Genomic DNA, 20,250 nt, shown 5'->3' on the forward strand with positions numbered 1-20,250 from the left:
TCCCTTTGACTATCTTAAATATTCTTCTTAATATTGTTTGAGCACCGGAAGTGCATATTATTTCAAATAATCTTATGCATATTACAGTGGATATACAGTATATTACGCACCACTTGTATATACAAAATAATTCAATTCAATTGTTTCCCTCATAACGATATGGTATGTGGTGCATCATGTTTGTTTGTTTTTTGTATTTTAGGTAGGTTGATGATCTGGCATTTCCAGGTAAGAGGTTGCTATTTCTCAATAGAAAAATGAAATGTAAACATTGACAACTGATGTTGCTTGTTGATATTGACACAAATACGTACACATGTATCAAGGCCTTTACACTGCCACAGCAACACAATAATACTAGAAAAAGGCGTTAGGCCCCTTTCTAAGTGGAAGCCCCCCGTAACCCCTAACACGTACTGCCGGGCCCCTCCCAACTGTCTCCATCACGTTTGAGTATAATATATATATGCATTTGTATGTATCTTTGTATACATGTAAGCAAAAACGAATGTTGTTTTATAAAAAATAAAAAAAAAAGCAGAAGTCGTTAGAGAATTTGACATTAATAGATGATGGATCTGTTTTTCCTTATCACCCACACAAAGTACCGGTAACTTTCATAAAAGGCGACAAAGAAAAACCAGACTCAGAACACAGGCAGCCATTGGATGTAGTGAAATATATTTTTCAGACAGAGAGAGTATGGAAGGTTACAGTATCAACAGGTGTTAACGCATCATCGGTCGTCGTCTCTCTCCCGTTAAACAGAGAAAGCACTGGATTTTAACAGTGTCCGTTAACATAAACATATGACATCATTGAAGATACATCGAGCGTCCAGCCGTCGGAGGTGTAATCCTGCCATTGGTGGAGAGTGATGATTACGTCGTCGTCAGATGAAGATGATGATGGTAGATGATGAAGATGATGATGATGGTGTGACAGTTTATCTTTGGACAAACAGCGTCCACATGTCTCAAACAACACGTTGGCCTCGGCTCTGACCGGTCACTGGTCAGTGGTGACTTCGTGACACTGCAAGAAGGGTTATGCATTGGAGAAGAACACCGAGATATAGTGTTCTCAAAACAACAGATAGTCACAGAAAGCCTGTAGCTAGTTTGACCTTGCATAGACAGAGGGAGAATAGGAGAGTACAGAAGTACATTTAACATGACTGAATTAGGCCAATATAACACCTATTATATTAATTTGACATTTAAAGCAGGTTTAGGACACTAGACAGATTATGATCAATCAAGATTAACTCTATCAATAGAGAATGTTATTTTATTACCAAAGCAAAGTTATTACAACGTTTTTTGAATGAGTCACCGAAAGTTAAAGTAGCTCATTATATACAATGTTGTCATTTCTGTTTAATAAAATATTCAATCAATTCTCTGTTGCGATAAAAGAAGGTCAATGGAATACAACCACCCTAAGGACTACTAACCATTGAGTTTCCTGGCAGATGACAACATACTGTACGTTGCATACAATACATCATAAAAAATCCACAAGACAAGTCAAAAACAACAACAATAACAGAAACCCAACTGAAAGTATGTTATAAAAAATAATGCCCTTGCATCGTATCGCACCATTAACTGGCTAGTTTATGTTCAGCTGGTGCTACTGTACCATGTAGTAGGTAGCTCAAACTGAAGCTGTACAGGAGGGCGCTCGGGTGGTGCAGGGGTAAAGTACCTGCGTACCTCTGTGGAGTGTAGGGGTCACCGTGGTGCATCTGGTTTTGTCAATGTCTATACAGGGAGGGTGATCTTTGTTGCTAAATGTACTCCTATTGGCTGGGGGAGGGTGTTCTTTGTTGCTACATGTACTCCTATTGGCTGGGGGAGGTTGGTCTTTGTTGCTACATGTACTCCTATTGGCTGGGGGAGGGTGATCTTTGCTGCTACATGTACTCCTATTGGCTGGTTGGCACATGTCGATGGGGAATGTTGAATGGGAGGAGTAGGATGGAGGCTCTATGTCCTCCCGGTGGAGACAACTAGATTGGGAGGGGAACATGTTTTGTTACTACAGGATACAGCAGATTGGACTCTTTATTCATGAGAGTCCTTCAAGACACAGAGTCATTTATAGACAGAAAATTGTCTTTCTCTTTTGTTTGTGGACTTTCATACAGAACATCTTCTGTGTGAAACATGTCCTTCAGGGTTGGCCTTGAGTTCCAGTCTTGTTTTTGGGCAAACTGGTAAACACATCCAAACAGATCAGGAAACATCTCCATCAGGTCAACACCAGCTGCCTCTTCACTGTGAACACAAAGCAGTGACTGGAGTCACAACATCTGATTTTTGAACACGCACGCACGCACGCCAGGGGCGAACTAGCCTCGGAAACCCATGCCTTTTTTTTTGTTTCAAAAGAAAAAAAGCCTGGGAGAACCTTGCAGGAACGCTGGTCTTAGGACCTTGTTATCTCCTAACCAATCAGAGTGCTCCAAACGGTTTGGCTCCGCCCTTCAAGACCATCGATTGGGCTCGTTCTTTCAGTCTAGGGGCGAACTGACCATATGGCATATGCCCGGTGGGCCGCTGGGCCAGTGGGCCACTGGGCAAACAAAAAAAAAAGTTTTTTTTATATAGCCTATATTTTTTCTTTTCAAAAAATCATTGCGGTCATTTCCGGGTTGCACGCCCCAATTATTAGTTACGGTAATGTTTGGGCTGGGTAGCTTCTAAGTGGAGAGGGCCAATCCTTCAGTAGAACCGGCTCACAGAGCTGAGAGAGACATCACATGATTGGCCCCATGGGCGGCAGGTGAGCCTGACAATTGGGAAGGCTAGGAGATCTGCCGGCGTGTGCGCGGAAAATTGCGGTAGAGTGTCTGCTATCTGCGCACCGGTTGTGGTGGGCCGGTCTGGGCTAAAATGCCAGGGCCAAATTTTGGTCCCAGTCCGGGCCTGACGCACGCACGCACACAGTGATACCACAGCAGTAAAACACAAAATTATTGAATTCAATAATAACTAGAAAAAGTGCTCCTCGGAGCACAAGTCTCAGCCAGGTCAGGTAGGTTATTATGGCCTCCTGGTGGCGCTATAATACGCCAATGTGAAAAGGGTGCCATTTCTTCTTAGGCCTTTCACAGCAATCGGACACTACATTCATGATTTTGTTCCAAAAATGTGGTTTGCTAAATTAGACCTGCTGGTGCCGCTATAACAGGCCAATGTGAAAAGGGGGGCATTTCTTCCTCGGCCTAGTGGGAATGTGCGTACAAAATTTTACGGAAATCGCATGCTGCGTTCATGATTTGAGGCATTTTGTTCAAAACAAACCAATCCTGCAAACTTTGGAAGCCAATCTTAGCCAATCAGGATGGAATATGGAAAATCGGACAGATCCGTGTTGATCACATGAAGATACTGTGTACTGATTTGTGTGTTGTTTGGACAAAATGGCTGGCTGATCTGAAAAATGTGGGGCAGAGGTTCTGCTGTGGCATCCAGGGAGTGTGTGCGTGCAGTTTCACAGCGACTGGGCCAACGGTGGCGGAGATTAGCTGTTAACAGACAGAAGGACGGACGGACGGACGGACGGACACACGAACGGACGGACAGGGGGCAAAACATATTCTCTCGCCATGCCTTTTGGCCTGGCGGAGACAATAGTAATAATAATAATCAAAGATAATTAACCCTTCTTGGACCAACACTATTTTACACCTTGAGAAGTGCTCCATAAATTTTGAGGTGATAACATACAGTAGTTTGTTATTTATAAATGGACTTCTGTTTGTGTTGTTTTTAAATGTAATTAAACTTACTAGTGCTCATGGAGATTGTGAATGAAACGCAGCAGTCCAAAAGAGTTCTCAGGGTATGACTTCATTTCATCCATCTTCAACTCAAGTGGTAACTGGAACAAAATATACAACTTAAAGATCAAATGAAAGGGACTTGATCTTTTACACACTGACACGCGCGCACGCACACACGCACAAGCCAAGCTATCAATATCCAATGAGAAGAAGCAACTCAGGTGGGAACTGGAAAAACATACAGCTTGAAGATTAAATGAATGACTTGGGAACATAAAGCTGAATATGAGCTTTAGTTAGGAAAGTGTATTTTAATAGCACATTTCATACACAGAGGCATTTAATTGCATTACAAAGGTATTGTAAAGGAATGAAGAGATAATGCAATATTCTTTCATTCCCTTGAGGGCTCCAGTGAGACTGGAAACTGACTTAAAGGACAACTTCACCCATGTTCAACCTATCTTCTTATAATTGGTCCTTAAAAATGCTCAAGATAAAAATGTTATGTTGATTTGTATTAACGCAAGGACAATGGCTTCCATTATAGCATGCTAACTTTCCAGGAGAAGAAAGACTGCAGTTTCTATTAGCTTGGATTCCCCATCGATGATGTCACTGGTAGGCAGGTTTCTGAACCGTCTACAGCCCTCCTCTGAGACACAGAGTGAATAGACCAAACATGGTATCATATTATAATGAGCATTAGTGAGGACCAATTATATGAAGATAGGTTGAAAATGGGTGAAGTCGTCCTTTAAGGTCGGGATGAACATTCTGGGTATGATAATGATAGGCCTAAATAATGCTGGATACATTTATGCACTATTAGTAATAAAGTTACCTTGTGTTTCCATGTGTTGAACTGTCCCTGCTCAGCATACTGGTCCAGTACAGTGATGAGGTCCTTGTCATCATCTGGACAGTTGTCAACCTCCTTTCCAATCCTTCTCAAGTACTCTACTCTCCTGGAAAAAAATATTATACTGAAAACATTAGACTATGTTCAACTGAAATAACGTTTAGATAGGAATGAATGAATAATGTGGAAGGGAAAATATTTCTATTATACCTGTCGTTTGACCAAAATAAAGGATGAGCCAAGCATTCCTCCACTCCAGGTCTTTTCTTTGGGTCTTCATTGATCATCCTCTCAATGAGATCCTTGGCAACCACATCCTGAACATGGTCCAGGTTGAACTTTCCATCCAGAATGTTGCCTTCACATCTAGCGCCTTTGCCAAATGGATGGTGTCCTCCAGAAAGGATGTAATATATCAACATCCCAGCCACCTTAAGAATGAGCATGAAAATGAGTAAGAACATATTTATGTTGTTGTTATTAATTAAATTGTTCTCACACAATAAAAAAACAACCTGGATATCAGTGCTTCTTTTATATGGGAATTGATCATTGTCCAAAGTCTCCTTTGCCCTCCAGTGTTTCGTTCCTGCAACCTTTGTGACTAGGGTTGTTTTTCCTTTAGGTAATTCTCGGCTTATTCCAAAATCTGACAGTCTTGCCTTGCTTTGAATATCTGCAATGAAAATTGGGTATATCATCATAATAAAGGGTTTTAGATAATAAATCAGCATATGCTACATATTTCTGATATTATTCACCTATTTAATTTATTTTTCTCTGTAGCTTACCAATCAAGACATTCTGTGGCTTGATATCGCGGTGGAGAATTTTAGGATCCTGGTGATGAAGAATACGTAAGCTCTGGAAAAACTGATGTGCAAGTTGTTTCTTCATCAGGTCAGAAAGGTTGTGTTCAGTGATGTATTCTTCCAGTGTGTATTCACACAACTGAAGACCAAGATAACCAAAGTTTTTATCTTCTGCAAAGTCAACATATCGTACAATTGAAGGATGTTTAAGCTTTGGAAGACGTAAAAACTCTGTCTCGTTCTTCAGCAGATGAAAAAATAATTTAGGCATTCTTTTCACTGCGACTTCAGTGCCATCTTCTGTTAACCCTAAGAAGACCTCAGTTCGATCACCTCCTACTGCGATACGGAATTCTTCATCTGTCACAAACAGAAGACTCCTAACTTTGATAACTTTAAATTCATCAATGTTGGCAAGCTTCTCTAACTTTTCCCTCCATCTTTTACTGACTCGGGTCCATTTCAGTGGAACCTGTAAAAAGAAAAAAAAAACTTAAAATAACTTTTTGTAAAGACAATACAAGCCTACTGGGAGATCAAACTTTTAATTAATAACAAAAACGATGTTCAGACTGTATCGTAGTGTGGTATATGGAAGCATAACTATAGCCATAGAAAGGTGGTAAGTTACCAGGCCCGCTTGTAATAAAGTGGAGAAGACGTCCGGACTCTAGGTCTGATCAGTTCGGTTTATTCAGCAACAACAAACAGCATGAGAACCAGGGAGCCCCCGTCCTACAGCCCTTCGGCTTGGACTAGGGCACAGTCCTGAGTCACATTTTCAGTCAGCCTATATACTGTAGGTAGCTAGCACATTCAAAACAGACGGGTACATTTGTGTGTGTGGGGGTCAGTGAGAACCCTATAGGTGATCAGATCAACTCTTTGATCAATGTCTCTAAATGTTAATGTGTCTCTGGCTGCATCCTGCATCCAGCTGTCGAGGTGTGACCAGGAAGAGGCCACTCTCTGATCACATTGGCCCTCATTTATCAACGCAGCGTATAAATATTTTGTATATTTTTCCATATATTCGGCCGTACACCAACGTCAAAGTCACATTTATCAACGCATCCTACACAGCTGATCCGAGCGTACATTTGGTCCCAGCCTTGATAAATCTCACGTCTGAAACCGAGCGTCATTTAAATAACACGCCCTTAAATATTCTCAAAACGCCGCGATTTTACGACATGAAGATTGAAGAACCAGAATACGACCAAAGAAGACATCATGAAAAGCCAATAAGAAAGAGTTTCCCTCGCTCGCCACACACGCACACGCCCCCTTCTCTCTCTCTCTCTCTCTCTCACACACACACACACACACACACACACACACACACACACACACACACACACACACACACACACGCCCTTAGGCTTGTAGCCTACATGAATGACATATTATGATACCAATCACATCGCCATGAATGGAATACGTTTGTATATTAATTTATTTAACCCATACCGAGCAGTGCGCGTTCGAGTTACACTAAAATAAAGCCGTCATGTAGGCTATTCCCATTTCCCAGTGAGACTCGGACCGTCGGACGGGCGAGTCCTGTCCCGCTCCGCATTAATGAGAGATAGCCTGGAGAGAACATTAATGAATAAAGGCTGGTGTGTGTTGGACCATGGGTTAAATGTCTGATCTCCCGGTGGCCATGAAAATATAACAGCAGCGCCGCTGGTGCTCTCGCAGAAGAGTGCTCTCTCAGAAGCGCCCGTATATTTTGAAAATAGCAGATCTACAAGCTCACAACGCGTTGCTGGCTTGTGAGCTTGTAGATCTGCTATTTTCAATACAGCCAGATCTACAATCTTATCTGAATGACTGTTAAAGCAGTTTGTTTACATTACTTTATAAAATGTTATATTTTCACAGGGATTATTTATTAGTGTAGATATACATTTATGAGTGGATTATGTGTCCAGATGCCTCTCAGACAGTCAAACAATGTTGCTCCGCAGGTCTGGGATGGAATAAACGGGTGCAGCCAACGTCAACAACTGGTCCCGACCAGACGTGAGATTTCAGCGTACCGTACGATGAAGCCCACGTCAGGATATATTGATAAATGCCGAAAGGTGCGGTGATCTCGCCGTACGCCCATTATTTGGGCTGCACCGCGTTGATAAATGAGGGCCACTGTCTCCAAGTTAACAATAGAATGGTAATTTACAGTTCACAGCTAGCAGCCAGCCTCTCCTCTTCAGACAATGGCTCAGGATTAGCATCAGGTCTATGCAACATGTCTGTATGCAAACGTGGACTTGAGTGAATTAATCTTGAGATATATTGTTTTAGATTTGCTTGTAATGTCCATAAAATATCCAAAAAGGTCCAATATACGACAGTAGTAATGGCATTGAGTGGCTTGAGTGGTTCAATCTCTGTTTGTTCGCTCAACTAGCTTTGCCTTGTGAAGGCGGGGGGGGGGGGGGGGGGGGAGGAGTAGCAAGGCCTTTGATGTCATATCAGCTGCTGAGTTTGTTTGTTTTAGATGGTAAAGAAAGAGCAGCCTACGACTACACGGGTTGTCTTGATTTTTGTATTTATTTATTTTTTTCATTTTTTTTTATCCCACGATTTTGTAACCCTTCTTTTCACCCAGTGTCAATGTTCTAAGTGATCCTGGGCACTACACTCCCCCTACCAGCCTAGGGAGCCCAGGGCCGAGCTCATGCCACCTTCAATGCATGAGAGCCAACTGAGCTTCTTGTCACCTGACAGGGGGGAGTTTCCACGAAAGGACGTAGCGCGTGGATGGAACATGTTATTCCAACCAGTTCCCTTCCCCTCCATCAGGCGCCCCGGCTGTCATGGGGGAGGCGGTATAGCGAACAGGATTACTACATGTTTTTGTGAGGGTATTAACTACCCTAGGTCCTAGGAGACACAGGGAGAACATGCAAACTCCACACAGAAAGGCCCTTTCGTCAACCCCACCTAGGGTATGGGCGCTGATGCCGTGGAGGAGAGGACACGCCCACAACGCCCACAGCGTCCCCGGCGGGAATCAAACACAGGGCCTTCTAGCTGTGAGGCGCCAGCGCCACCGTGCCTTGATTTTTTTATACTGAGATAAAGAAAAGAACAATAATGCGTGTCGACGCATATTCTGTAGTAACAGACACAAGTGCAACAGAATGACACAAGTTCGCTGACATTAAACTTGCATGGATGATGGATTACTTTCTTGACTTACACAACTGGCTTCTGTCCAAAGTACAGTATATAGCAGACAAACTAATGTGATACTGAAGCACCTTTTCCTAAAACTCAATGAAGGTAATGTAAAACCAGCCATGAAAGGTTTTATTGAACTAGCCCTGAAACATGGCTAGTATTGAACCGACATAGTGTCCTGGTGTAAAGTAAATGGGTACATTTACAATTTTTGTACTTCACTTGAGTATTTACAATTTCCAATACTTTTACTTCTATTCCACTACATCTCAGATCCAAATATTGTACTTTTACTCCACTACAATTATTTGAAAACTTTAGTTACTAGTTACTTTGTAGATTTTGATTATTATTAAAACACATTGTTGAATGTTGAAAACTTGTGAAATGGGACATTCTGCATAATGAGTACTTTTACTTCTGGTACTTTAATTACATTTTGATACCATTACTTTTGTACTTTAACTCAAGTACATTTTTAATTCCGGACTTTTACTTGTAACAGAGTATTTCTACATTGCATTACATTGATACTTTTACTTAAGTAAAAGATTTGAGTACTTTTTCGACCACTGCTGCTGTCGACATTAGACTTGAAAATGTTGTAAACTACAGTTTACTGCAAACACTAAATAAGCCATTACATTGCGGACATGTTAGTGGATGTGTATGTACGATGCTAGCCTTAGATCAAGGCTATCGTAGATGTATTTTATCAAGTCGGACTTTTACTTTTGTATCTACGAGAGTCTTAGCTTTACCCCCCAGTTTGTCCTGGAATGTCACCAGTAAAGAGCCTGGCGCAGTCAGTGCACAGAAGTCAAGGCACAGACGGCTGTGTTGTTGACGGACAACGGATGCATGCTTATGAGAAACAACAAAAATAAAACTTGGCGAAACAGTTGCTTGCATTGGCGCAAGATGAGGATAAAGGAAACATTCAGTCTAATATTTCACAATATCATTTATGAAAAGGCTACCATAGGCTACAGTGAAGTTGGACTAAATGACTGAAACGGCTATAGTCCTTGGGAAACCATAAACCTACGTAGGCCTACATCTAAATGAGCTGCCATTGTAGAAGCAAGTAAAGGTTTAAGTATGGTTTGAACGTTTTTTTTTTTCGAACTGTCGCGCTTTTGCACTATGGAACTATTGCACTATGAAAGAGACCTACCGGAAGAAGACCACTATAAGGAATAGGCGAGAATCTACAGGAAAGAGAATTACCAACTCTGCTGCAAATATTGGCTAAGCTAAAAAGCTATACAGGTGATAAGGGAAAGATTTTATAAGAATCAACAAAAAGCTAAAATATTGAAGATATATGAACACATATCATGAATGTATTAATGTTTGTTTTATTAATTTATTTATTCATTAACTAATTGTATTGAGGGTCATTAATGTTTATTAATGTTGAGATACAATGTGAAGAATTTTGTGAAAGATGGTATGAAGGCTACGAAGAAAGGAACCGATAATGAATGTATTAATGGAATGTATTAATCAATTGTATTAACCAAATATATAGTAACATGTTCAGAAAGAGTTAAATCCTTTCTGGGTCGACAATCCAAAGACCTTGAAAAGTAACCCTGAACCCCTGTACCTTAATATAAAGGAGTTAAGGTACACTGTGAATGTAACATGAAATATCATTATCCATGAAATGTCATTCTATGAAGTATTGTATTATTAAGCATGAAGTATCATATTATGTATCAATGTAGGAACAGCGCGGATGCTTCCCCGGTCAAATGTTGTGTAATAATGACGCATGACCGCTCAGAGAAGTGGGGAGACAGGGAGGTGCCCGAGTCAGGACGGAGGGGGACATAGATTCTGGGAGCCCCTGAACGATATATAAGGGCCACGCAGAGGAGAGAGGAGAGATAATTCGGACCACATAATAGCTCCTTATGCTGCCTGCTTATCTTCTGATGCTGTGAACTTTTCTATAATAAACCTTTGTATGATGTAACTTTCACGACTGGACGTACGTTCTTATACCAACCCACCTGAAGTGATGATAATGGAGGACCTCTAATTTCCTTACAAATTACAAATTCCTTACATTACAAATCCTTATAAGCTATATTTCTTGGATGCATAGTAGCTGAAACTCCACAAGATATTCCTCTACACTTATTTAGTGAGAGCATTGCTCCTCCCAGCCCCACCCGCCCCCCGCTACTGCGAGGCGAAAGAAAAACGCTGTTCGCGGTAGTGACGGGGCGCATCCGGTGAAAGCCGGAATAACACTCAATGTAAACAGGAAGTAAACATGGGGGGGGAAATGCCGTTCGGCCACAGATGGGATTAAAACACTTCTTTTTTGAAAAATATGGACTAATACATTACACAAACACTCCGGACACCTAGTTAACATTTGGGGCAAGCGGATAAGCACCTCATATCTTATATTTTACCTTATATGCAGCGAGGGGGGGCCCCCCGAAAATCAGGTTTTGCCCAGGGCCCATTCTGAAGTTAACACGCATGTCATTGGATTCTGATGGCTCTGTAATGGAACATATGGAAACACATGGAAACACACACACATACATTTCATATTATGTATGTGTATATATATATATATATATATATATATATATATATATATATATATATATATATATATATATATATATATATATATATATAAATGTACATGACATATGTTTCCCCCTTTTCTGCATACACATTGTTTTTCCCCACCCACAAAAAAGAAACCTGTCACCCTAAAAAACAAACACCCTATAACATGTCCCTTTTAGGGGCTCTTTATCGTACACCTTTGTACATTTTTCTCTCCATCTCCATTAATCTGCTGCTAGCGGTTAGCCATCGATCAACTGTCAGCCTCCACCTATTTAGCTGTCAGACTACCTCTGCTGACTAGCAATGCCATCCCTTCCTGTAGTACACTCCTGAATCCTGGACAGAGCAGCCACCCATGGCTTCAGTTCCTCCCCTACCATCTAATCACCTAACATCGAATCCACTGGCGTATGGTGGATTCTATCGTTGACCGGGCCAGATTCTTAAACCACCCCCCCCCCCCCCCCACCCCCACGGCAAGGCACAGCACCAGTTGGAGATGTTCTTCTGGCTGTGGACAGCTGCTCTATCTCCTCTTCTACTGACATGGTGATGTCTCCCATGTTAGTCATCTCATTGGATTCTGATGGCTCTGTAATGGAACACATGGAAACATAGAAACACATGTGTGTACTGTGTATATTTATATGTATATGTATATATATATATATATATATATATATATATATATATATATATATATGTATATGTATATATATATATATATATATATATATATATATATATATATATATATATATATATATATATATATATATATATATATATATATATAAATGCACAAAAAAGAAACCTGTCACCCTAAAAAACAAACACCCTATACATGTCCATTTAGGGGCTCGTTATCGTACACCTTTGTACATTTTGAAGACATTTCCAAGAACTGACCGAGTGTGTTTGTTTGTATGTATGTATGTATGTCCCTGTGTAGGCAACAACAGCTGCAACTGATTGGAACACAAAGATGCAACCAGTTACACTAATTAAACACAAACAGGAGTGCAACACATGAGCCACTTAAAGACATGCGCACACACACACACACACACACACACACACACACACACACACACACACACACACACACACACACACACACACACACACACACACACACACACACACACACACACACACTCACATTGAAATGACCAATCTACAGTTTGAGTACCGGTATCAGTACTTTAAAAGAAAGTCAATAAATTGAGTAAAAATACTTAAAATTAGTAAAAATACTTAAAATTAGTAAAGATACTTTAAAGTAGCTAAAATGAGTAAAAACTTAAAATATGTTAACATGTGTAAAATAACGTAAAAGTCAGTAAAAACACTTTAAAGTACTTCAAATTAGTAAAAATACTTAAAAGATGTTAAATGAGATCACAGAACCTACAGGGGGGGAGGGTTCGCGACGGAACGCGTGTGGTGTGTGTGTGTGTGTGTGTATGGACCATATATATAATTTGACAAATTAGTTGAAGACTTACTAGTTTGCTTCTTCTTTTTCCAGTATAAATATCCCAGTATTGCTGCCACCAAGATGAGGATCATTGTAATAATAATGCCTGCAATTACTCCTACAGTTGATCCTCTCTCAGCTGGTCCTCTCTCTGTTGGTCCTACAGTTGGTTCTCTCACCTCCACTCTGGGCTCTGAAAGACAGTGAGTCATGACACAACTGTTACATTACGCAATATTAAATCCATCAATTCTGCTGTGTGTTACAGTAAGTCACTTTGGATAAATGTACATTTACTAATAAATAAATAAATGTGCTTATCAAGGAGCCTGAGAAATACATCTTTCTGCTTTGTTGTGAGTCCAGAGTAAAAACAGCTGTGGATGAAGACCAGACTTTATGATGAAATGATAATCTGACATAGTCGTTCACATCAAGTTGTATGTTGTTGTTTTTTACAACAATTAAATTGTTTAATAGTTGACAGTTATTGGTATATTGATCGAACACCATTTCCATGTTAATGCATGACATAATAGTAATTCTAAAATTCTAGTTATTATTATTATTGTAATTTTTTTTATCGTAATTTTCGCGGAAAAGCCGCCCCTGTCCACTTTCAATAGAAAATATGTTTATAAAAGGCTTTCGGGGGTGACATTCATGGAATGGGTGTTGTGAAACATTTGCCACTCACAAAATATATTGACTTTAACTTTAGTTGTTTTGAAAAAGTGACCTAGTATAGCTTTAAGTAAAAAACTATCTGAGTACTTCTTCCACTGCTGTCAGTTTGTGAGGCTCTCTCAGTCAGCCTGACTCACTGATAGGACCCTGAGCCTTTTAGTATTGACTTAATGACAGCTATGTTGTCATGCTCTTTATTGTTGTTTTTACATCCATTGTTTATGAACAGTAAATCTTACCAACATGGAGCTGGATAAAATTGCTGCTGTGCAGGTGTGTACCTCCCACCTCCCAGGGGTATACCTCACACGTGTACCTCCCCTCGTCTGAGAGCTTCACCCTGGTCAGCTTCAGTGAGATGTTACCATGTAACAACTGATCAGGAAACAGAGATGTCCTCCCTTTGTACGCCAGGTTCTGACCGTCAGTATTTACACGTCCATTAGAGAGATAGTGCACATAATATGGGTTCAGGTCAGGTCTGGCCCACATCACCGTCCCCCACTTCATGTTCTCAGGTGGTTCAACGTGACAAGGAAGGATGACGTCATCTCCCTCTATGACCATCACAGGCTGAGATGACCCTATGGCCTGGCCCTGACGCAATCCTTAAAACAAAACAATGTCTTTAGAGTAGAGATATTAATCTGTAATGTTTAATGTGTATTTAGACAAATGTACAGTGTGTTGTGTGTGGTGTCGGGTCTGGATCTCATCCAGGTGAAATCTCAGTGTGTGATCAATCATATAGTGTGATATAAAACCACTAGATATTATGACAGAGACTTTTATATAGTGGGAAATACATAAATATCTATATGACTCCTCGACCACTTTACTAGTCCTACAGTGTAAAGTAGGCCTTATCTGACATTACTTATCCACTAAAATCATCTGCAGCCACTCCCTTCTCTATCCGTCACTTTACTGTAATAACCTTTACGTTTTAATAAGCTGTATATAACGTTACCATTTTTGGGTTTGATTGATTGGTTGTTTGATTTTTTGTTTGTTTGTTTGTTTGTTTGTTTGTTTGTTTGTTTGATTTGTTTGTTTGTTTGACTTTTACAACTCATTTACTACTTTTAATGGTATAAGTGTATTTTGATGCAGATCACTTTTAGTATTATTATAATTATAATAATAATAAGGGTACTTATTATTATTATTATTATTATTATTATTACTTTTACCCAAGTAAAATGTTGACTACAGGCCTTCACTTGTAACAGAGTATTTCTACATTGTGGTATTGATACTTTTACTTAAGTAAAAAACTATCTGAGTACGTCTTTCATCGCTGTCAGTTTGTGAGGCTCTCTCAATCAGCTTGACTCACTGAGCCTTTTAGTATTGACTTAATGACAGCTATGTTGTCATGCACTTTATTGTTGTTTTTACATCCATTGTTTATGAACAGTAAATCTTACCAACATGGAGCTGGATAAAACTGCTGCTGTGCAGGTGTGGAACCAAACACTGGTACTTCCCCTTGTCTGAGAGCTTCACACTGGTCAGCTTCAGTGAGATGTTACCATGAGACAACTGATCAGGAAACAGAGACGTCCTCTGTTTGTACAACGGGTTCTGATAGTCAGTAATGACACGTCCATCTTGGAGCCCGTACACATGCTGTGGGATCAGGTCAGGTCTGTACCATCGCACTGACCCATTCTCCATGTTCTCAGATGGTTCAACGTGACAAGGAAGGATGACATCATCTCCCTCCATGGCCCCCACAGGCTGAGATGACCCTATGACCTGACCTGATATGACCCGACGTTGTCCTTAAAACAAAACAATGTATTTAGACAACTATACAGTGTGTTGTGTGTGGTGTCAGGTCTGGATATCATGCTGGTGAAATCTCAGTGTGTGATCAATCATATAGTGTGATATAAAACCCCTAGTTATTATGACAGAGAGAAATACATCTACAATACGATCTATGACTCCTTGACCACTTTACAAGTCCTACAGTGAATAGTAGGCCTACCTCACATTACTTGTCCACTAAAACAGTGGTTCTCAAACATGTTTGTCTCAGGTCTCCTCTGTAAATAACTTTTTCACCCCTGAATTACATTACAGCACCCTACATTTATGTTTACATTTCAGGAGGCCAAAGGGGGAGGTAGTACCACTTCTCCCTTAGACAGATGACCCCCCCCCCCCTTTTCCCCCTTGGCTCTCATCCCCCCCCCCCCATTTTCCCCCCGACTCTGTACATATTGTGTTTTTTTGGTGTTTATTGTGATGATATTGAACAGTTTGGTGCCACTTTATATGTTTATGAATTGAATAAAATTACCTCAATGGAAACAAGACCGCAAGGACTTTTTTGGACGGACCTTTTAGACAAAGTGTGTTAATCAATGTCACGAAGCAAACTTGAGAGAATATCTGTTTTTATTAGGACAGATTGAAAATAACTTTTATACTACTTGGCGTTAAACCTTAAACCTCAGCATCCCTATTCTGGGGGGAACATTCACCAAAAATAGCCGATCTTTTTGGTACGCACTACTAAGCATAAGTCCCCTCCCAAAGCCTCTGTTGGTTGCAAACAGGTGTTAGAATCCCATCACTGTATCAGTGAGCAGCACATTAACCTCTAATACATCTCGTGGTGTTTACAAGATGCCTGTTCTTCATGGAACATCTGTTGGGCTTGGCACGGCCTCTTCCTTCCTTTCCCCATGGGTGAAGACACAGCCACAGCAAATGATTCTGCATTGTGTGTGTGTGTGTGTGTGTGTGTGTGTGTGTGTGTGTGTGTGTGTGTGTGTGTGTGTGTGTGTGTGTGCGTGTGCGTGTGTGTGTGCGTGTGTGCGTGTGTGCGTGTGTGTGTGTGTGTGTGTAACTTAATTTACATTTACTCAAGTACTGTAGCCTACTTAAGTACACTTTTGAGGATTTTTTTACTTTCCTGGAGTATTTCCCATTTTCAATACTTTTACTTCTACTTCTAAGATTCTTTTTATAGATGTCATACATTTGAAAACTTGTGAACTGGGACATTCTGCATAATGAGTAGCCTATTTCTAGTTTTGGTACTTTAAGTACATTTTGGTACCAATACTTTTGTACTTTTACTCAAGCCTACATTTTTAATTCCAGACTTTTACTTGTTTACTTTCTACATTGCAGCATTGATACTTTTACTTAAAGGTAGGGTAGTGATTTACTTTGGTTAAAATGCGTGTTAAATAGCTCTATATTCTGATAGTACTCATTGCTATAGAGTGTTTGTTCAGTAAAAGGAGTCTCCATGTCTGTCCAGCTCTTTATTAAACAGAAAATGCATTTTCAGTGCTCTCTCCTGATTGGCTTAAATGTTGTCACCTACCTGAAAATGGAACACCAGTCATTTCGCCCATTTCGCATTTCGCCCAGACATTTCGCCCATTTCACGGACATTTCGCCCGCTACAGTTAATAATATATAGTGAAGCTAGCTGGCCGTTTGTGTGAGAGAATGAGAGAGGGTTAGGGTTAGATAAAAGCTCTCTCTCTCTCGCGCGTGTGTGTGTGTGTGTGTGTGTGTGTGTGTGTGTGTGTGTGTGTGTGTGTGAGAGACGCAGTCAGTGGGGCAAACGCAGTCCCCACGAAAAATATTTATGATTCTGTCCCTATCGGACCGGTACATAACTCGGACGGCGCGTAGTCGACTAGCAGACCATCGGCTGGTCGTTAACTTGCGGGCACTCGCGCCTGGAGGCGCTCGGGCGCAACTCCTCAGCCTCAAGGTCTGCTGAGTCGGCGCGCCTCCGTCATGGTCCAAAACTATACTTTATCGGCGAAAAAAAGTAGTCCGCAGATGACTGAAAATTCCCCTCTTAAATAAAGCCATTTATAATGAATCTCGCACAACTGATGGGCGAAATGTCTGGGGGTGGGCGAAATGTATGGGCGAAACGTCTGGGGTGGGCGAAATGTATGGGCGAAATGTCTGGGGTGGGCGAAATATCCGCTCAAAACACGGGCGAAATGGATTTAGGGCGAAATGTCTGGTTACCACATATATCTGAAAATGTACTATATGTTCTGTTTACTAAAGAGCTGGAGAGACCCCTGTGACCGAACAGACACTACGTAGCAATGATTACTATCTAAAGTACTTTAACCTTTTTTACAAAAAGAATAAAATATTTATCACTTACCCTACCTTTAAGTAAAATGTGAATACTTTTTCCACTGACTTTATGACCATGTCCAACCAAGAGGTTAGTGCCAAGGCAGGGACCACCATATTATATTTGTGGTGTTAAAATAGTCCAATCTTTTCACATTGTCTCAAAAAGTTTTTGAAAATAGCCGATCTACCAGCTCACAATGCGTGCATTGCCACTCCTTGTGAGCTTGTAGATCAGACCCCCAGGGACCCCCTGGAACACTCCCAAGGACCCCAGTGGAAGTGATGCGCAGGAGGACCCGTTGCTCTCTCTCTCTCTCTCTCTCTCTCTCTCTCTCTCTCTCTCTCTCTCTCTCTCTCTCTCTCCAAAAAAAATCCACTTTACATGTTTCTTACCCCTTTCTGCACATCGTATCCAAAAAGTAAAGGTTTTCTGCCATGCTCTCAGATGTTTTAAGTTCTAGCGCACAATAAAATCTATCCAACGAGTTGAAAAAAGTATTTAATTCGCCTCGGTCCTCATCCGGTTACATGTTTTTAAAACATTGCGCAAGAGTTGCGCCCATAGAGATAACATTACTGATTCCCCTACTGGTCAAATGTTGAATTGCATCTTCTAATGCAAAATATTATGGAACCGGCTGAGGAGAGAGGCGAATTAAATACTTTTTTTCAACTCGTTGGATAGCTTTTATCGTGCGCTAGAACTTAAAATATCTGAGAGAATGGCAGAAAACCTTTACTTTTTGGATACGATGTGCAGAAAGGGGTAAGAAACATGTAAAGTGGAAAATGTGCGACAATGTACTGCTAAAACGGCACCGAGAAACGAGGAACCTCATCTCGGAGCTGGGAGAGGTTCCCACTGATAAATTCCAAATATTATCAAAGTATTCTGAGGCATCCTGGACTTGCGTCAAGGCACCCTAGGATTTAATGCAGGGTTTGGGAAGGGAGAAACCGTTACTCCACTGTAACCTTTAAGTTGTAATAATAAGTTGTATATAACTTACCTGTCACAGATGTGTTGTAACAACTGGTCCATATGACCAGGAGAACGTTGAAATAAATCCACATCCATGACTTTATGGAACAAACACTGAAGGAACAATACTCCATCATTGTTGTTGCTCCTTGAGAAAAGAACGGAAAAGTTGCTTTCGTTCTCATCTATTTTACCAGCTCCAATCTGAGCCTCTCCGCCGCTGTATAGCTCCTAGATGAGGTCCCACAGCGTCGGGTGCCGGCAGAGTGCGACACCGACAAACATTGTCCATTATGTAGCCGTAGAATTAAGTTACTCTGAGTTTCTTAGCATCCCTATTACCTCAACTTGATTATGTCAACCTGACGGATGACATAATTGACGGTCAAACCCACCAGCCCCCCTCCCCTTTTTGGTCTCCCCCTCCGTTCCTTATGCTTATAGGGTCTTACGTCGAGTATGAGGTTTAGGGTCCCTAAGGGACAGTACGATCAGATGACGCATTACCTATCCTACTTGAGAGAATATCTAAAGACGCCCCCTTCAGGATTTTTTGGTACGCACTATAAGCATAAGCCCCCTCCCAAAACCTCTGTTGGTTGCAAAACATGTTAGAATCCCGTCACTGTATCAGTGAGCAGCACATTAACCTCTAATACATCTCATGGTGTTTACAAGATGCATGTTCTTCATGGAACATCTGCTGGGCTTGGCCTCTTGATGCTGCATGTGTGTGTGTGTGTGTGTGTGTGTGTGTGTGTGTGTGTGTGTGTGTGTGTGTGTGTGTGTGTGTGTATGGGTGTGGGTGTGGGTGTGGGTGTGTGTGTGTGTGTGTGTGTGTGTGTGTGTGTGTGTGTGTGTGTGTGTGTAGGAATTTTTACTTTCCTGGAGTATTTCCCATTTTCAATACTTCACTCCACTACATCTCAGAGGCAAATATTACTTTTACTCCACTACAATTATTTGAAACCCCTAGGTTACAACTGTAACCCAGGTTTTATTAGTAATGTAAGTATGGTACATACTATGGGATATCATCGCCCTCTAGCGATGCTACAGAGCAAGCACACCGGACTCCCGAATTCCAATCCTCATTGATGATTGGAGTAGGGTTAGTGTGACGCAAAACACCGGCAACCGGTGGTGGTATAAATACCATTGCGTCACCTAAGCTCGACCTCGGAAACCTTCCACTCTGTATGCTTGATTGCACACAGAGGGGGTTTAAACGTAAGTACCATACTTACATTACTAATAAAACCTGGGTTACAGTTGTAACCTAGGGTTATTATATCGTAAGTTCCAGTATGGTACTTACTATGGGACACATGTATGTGTTACACCAACCCCACCCAAATGCCCACCCAAGGCCACAGGTCAAGTCCCCGACTTGACCTTGGCCTATAGGCAACCCATGACCCCACAGGATCATGGTGCAAAAGGACTTATAGGGCAAGACCTTGACAGATCTAAGTCCTGTCCCTAGCCACCAATCCAGACAGACCGCAGTCTGACCGATTCGTGGTAGAGAAACCAAGGCCTCCTCCTCTCTGAACCCTGTCTATCGGGTTCTTAGAAGGCGTAGAGGACCAGCCAGACCACAAGAGAGAGAGAACATGCCCCCCAGGCCTATCTCTCAAACTGTACGTCTGAAACCAGCCACTGCTTAAGAGTAGGAGGAAAAGCATGCCCTCACGCACT

The 20,250-nt window shown here is 41.2% G+C and overlaps 2 protein-coding genes across 2 annotated transcripts in view; both read right to left on the bottom strand.

Moving 5' to 3' along the window:
• LOC311058907 (myoferlin-like) overlaps positions 1–20,250 on the bottom strand; it is a gene marked incomplete at its 5' end in the record, with an annotated part of 235,365 nt that overhangs the window by 98,663 nt on the left and 116,452 nt on the right. The window lies entirely within an intron of this gene.
• LOC311058782 (putative serine/threonine-protein kinase irlB) lies at positions 711–18,865 on the bottom strand. The gene is made up of 11 exons (XM_084076254.1): positions 18,574–18,865; positions 12,772–12,929; positions 11,754–11,855; positions 11,092–11,183; positions 5,447–5,939; positions 5,171–5,331; positions 4,866–5,086; positions 4,638–4,761; positions 3,800–3,891; positions 2,151–2,282; positions 711–2,014 (listed from the first exon to the last, which is right to left on the bottom strand). The coding sequence occupies exons 1-11, from the start codon at positions 18,732–18,734 to the stop codon at positions 1,660–1,662; spliced, it is 2,091 nt and encodes a 696-aa protein (XP_083932380.1). The 5' UTR covers positions 18,735–18,865; the 3' UTR covers positions 711–1,659.

The sequence above is a fragment of the Gymnoscopelus microlampas genome (genome assembly GCF_963454915.1).
Source record: "Gymnoscopelus microlampas genome assembly, chromosome: 13".
NCBI lineage: Eukaryota > Metazoa > Chordata > Actinopteri > Myctophiformes > Myctophidae > Gymnoscopelus > Gymnoscopelus microlampas.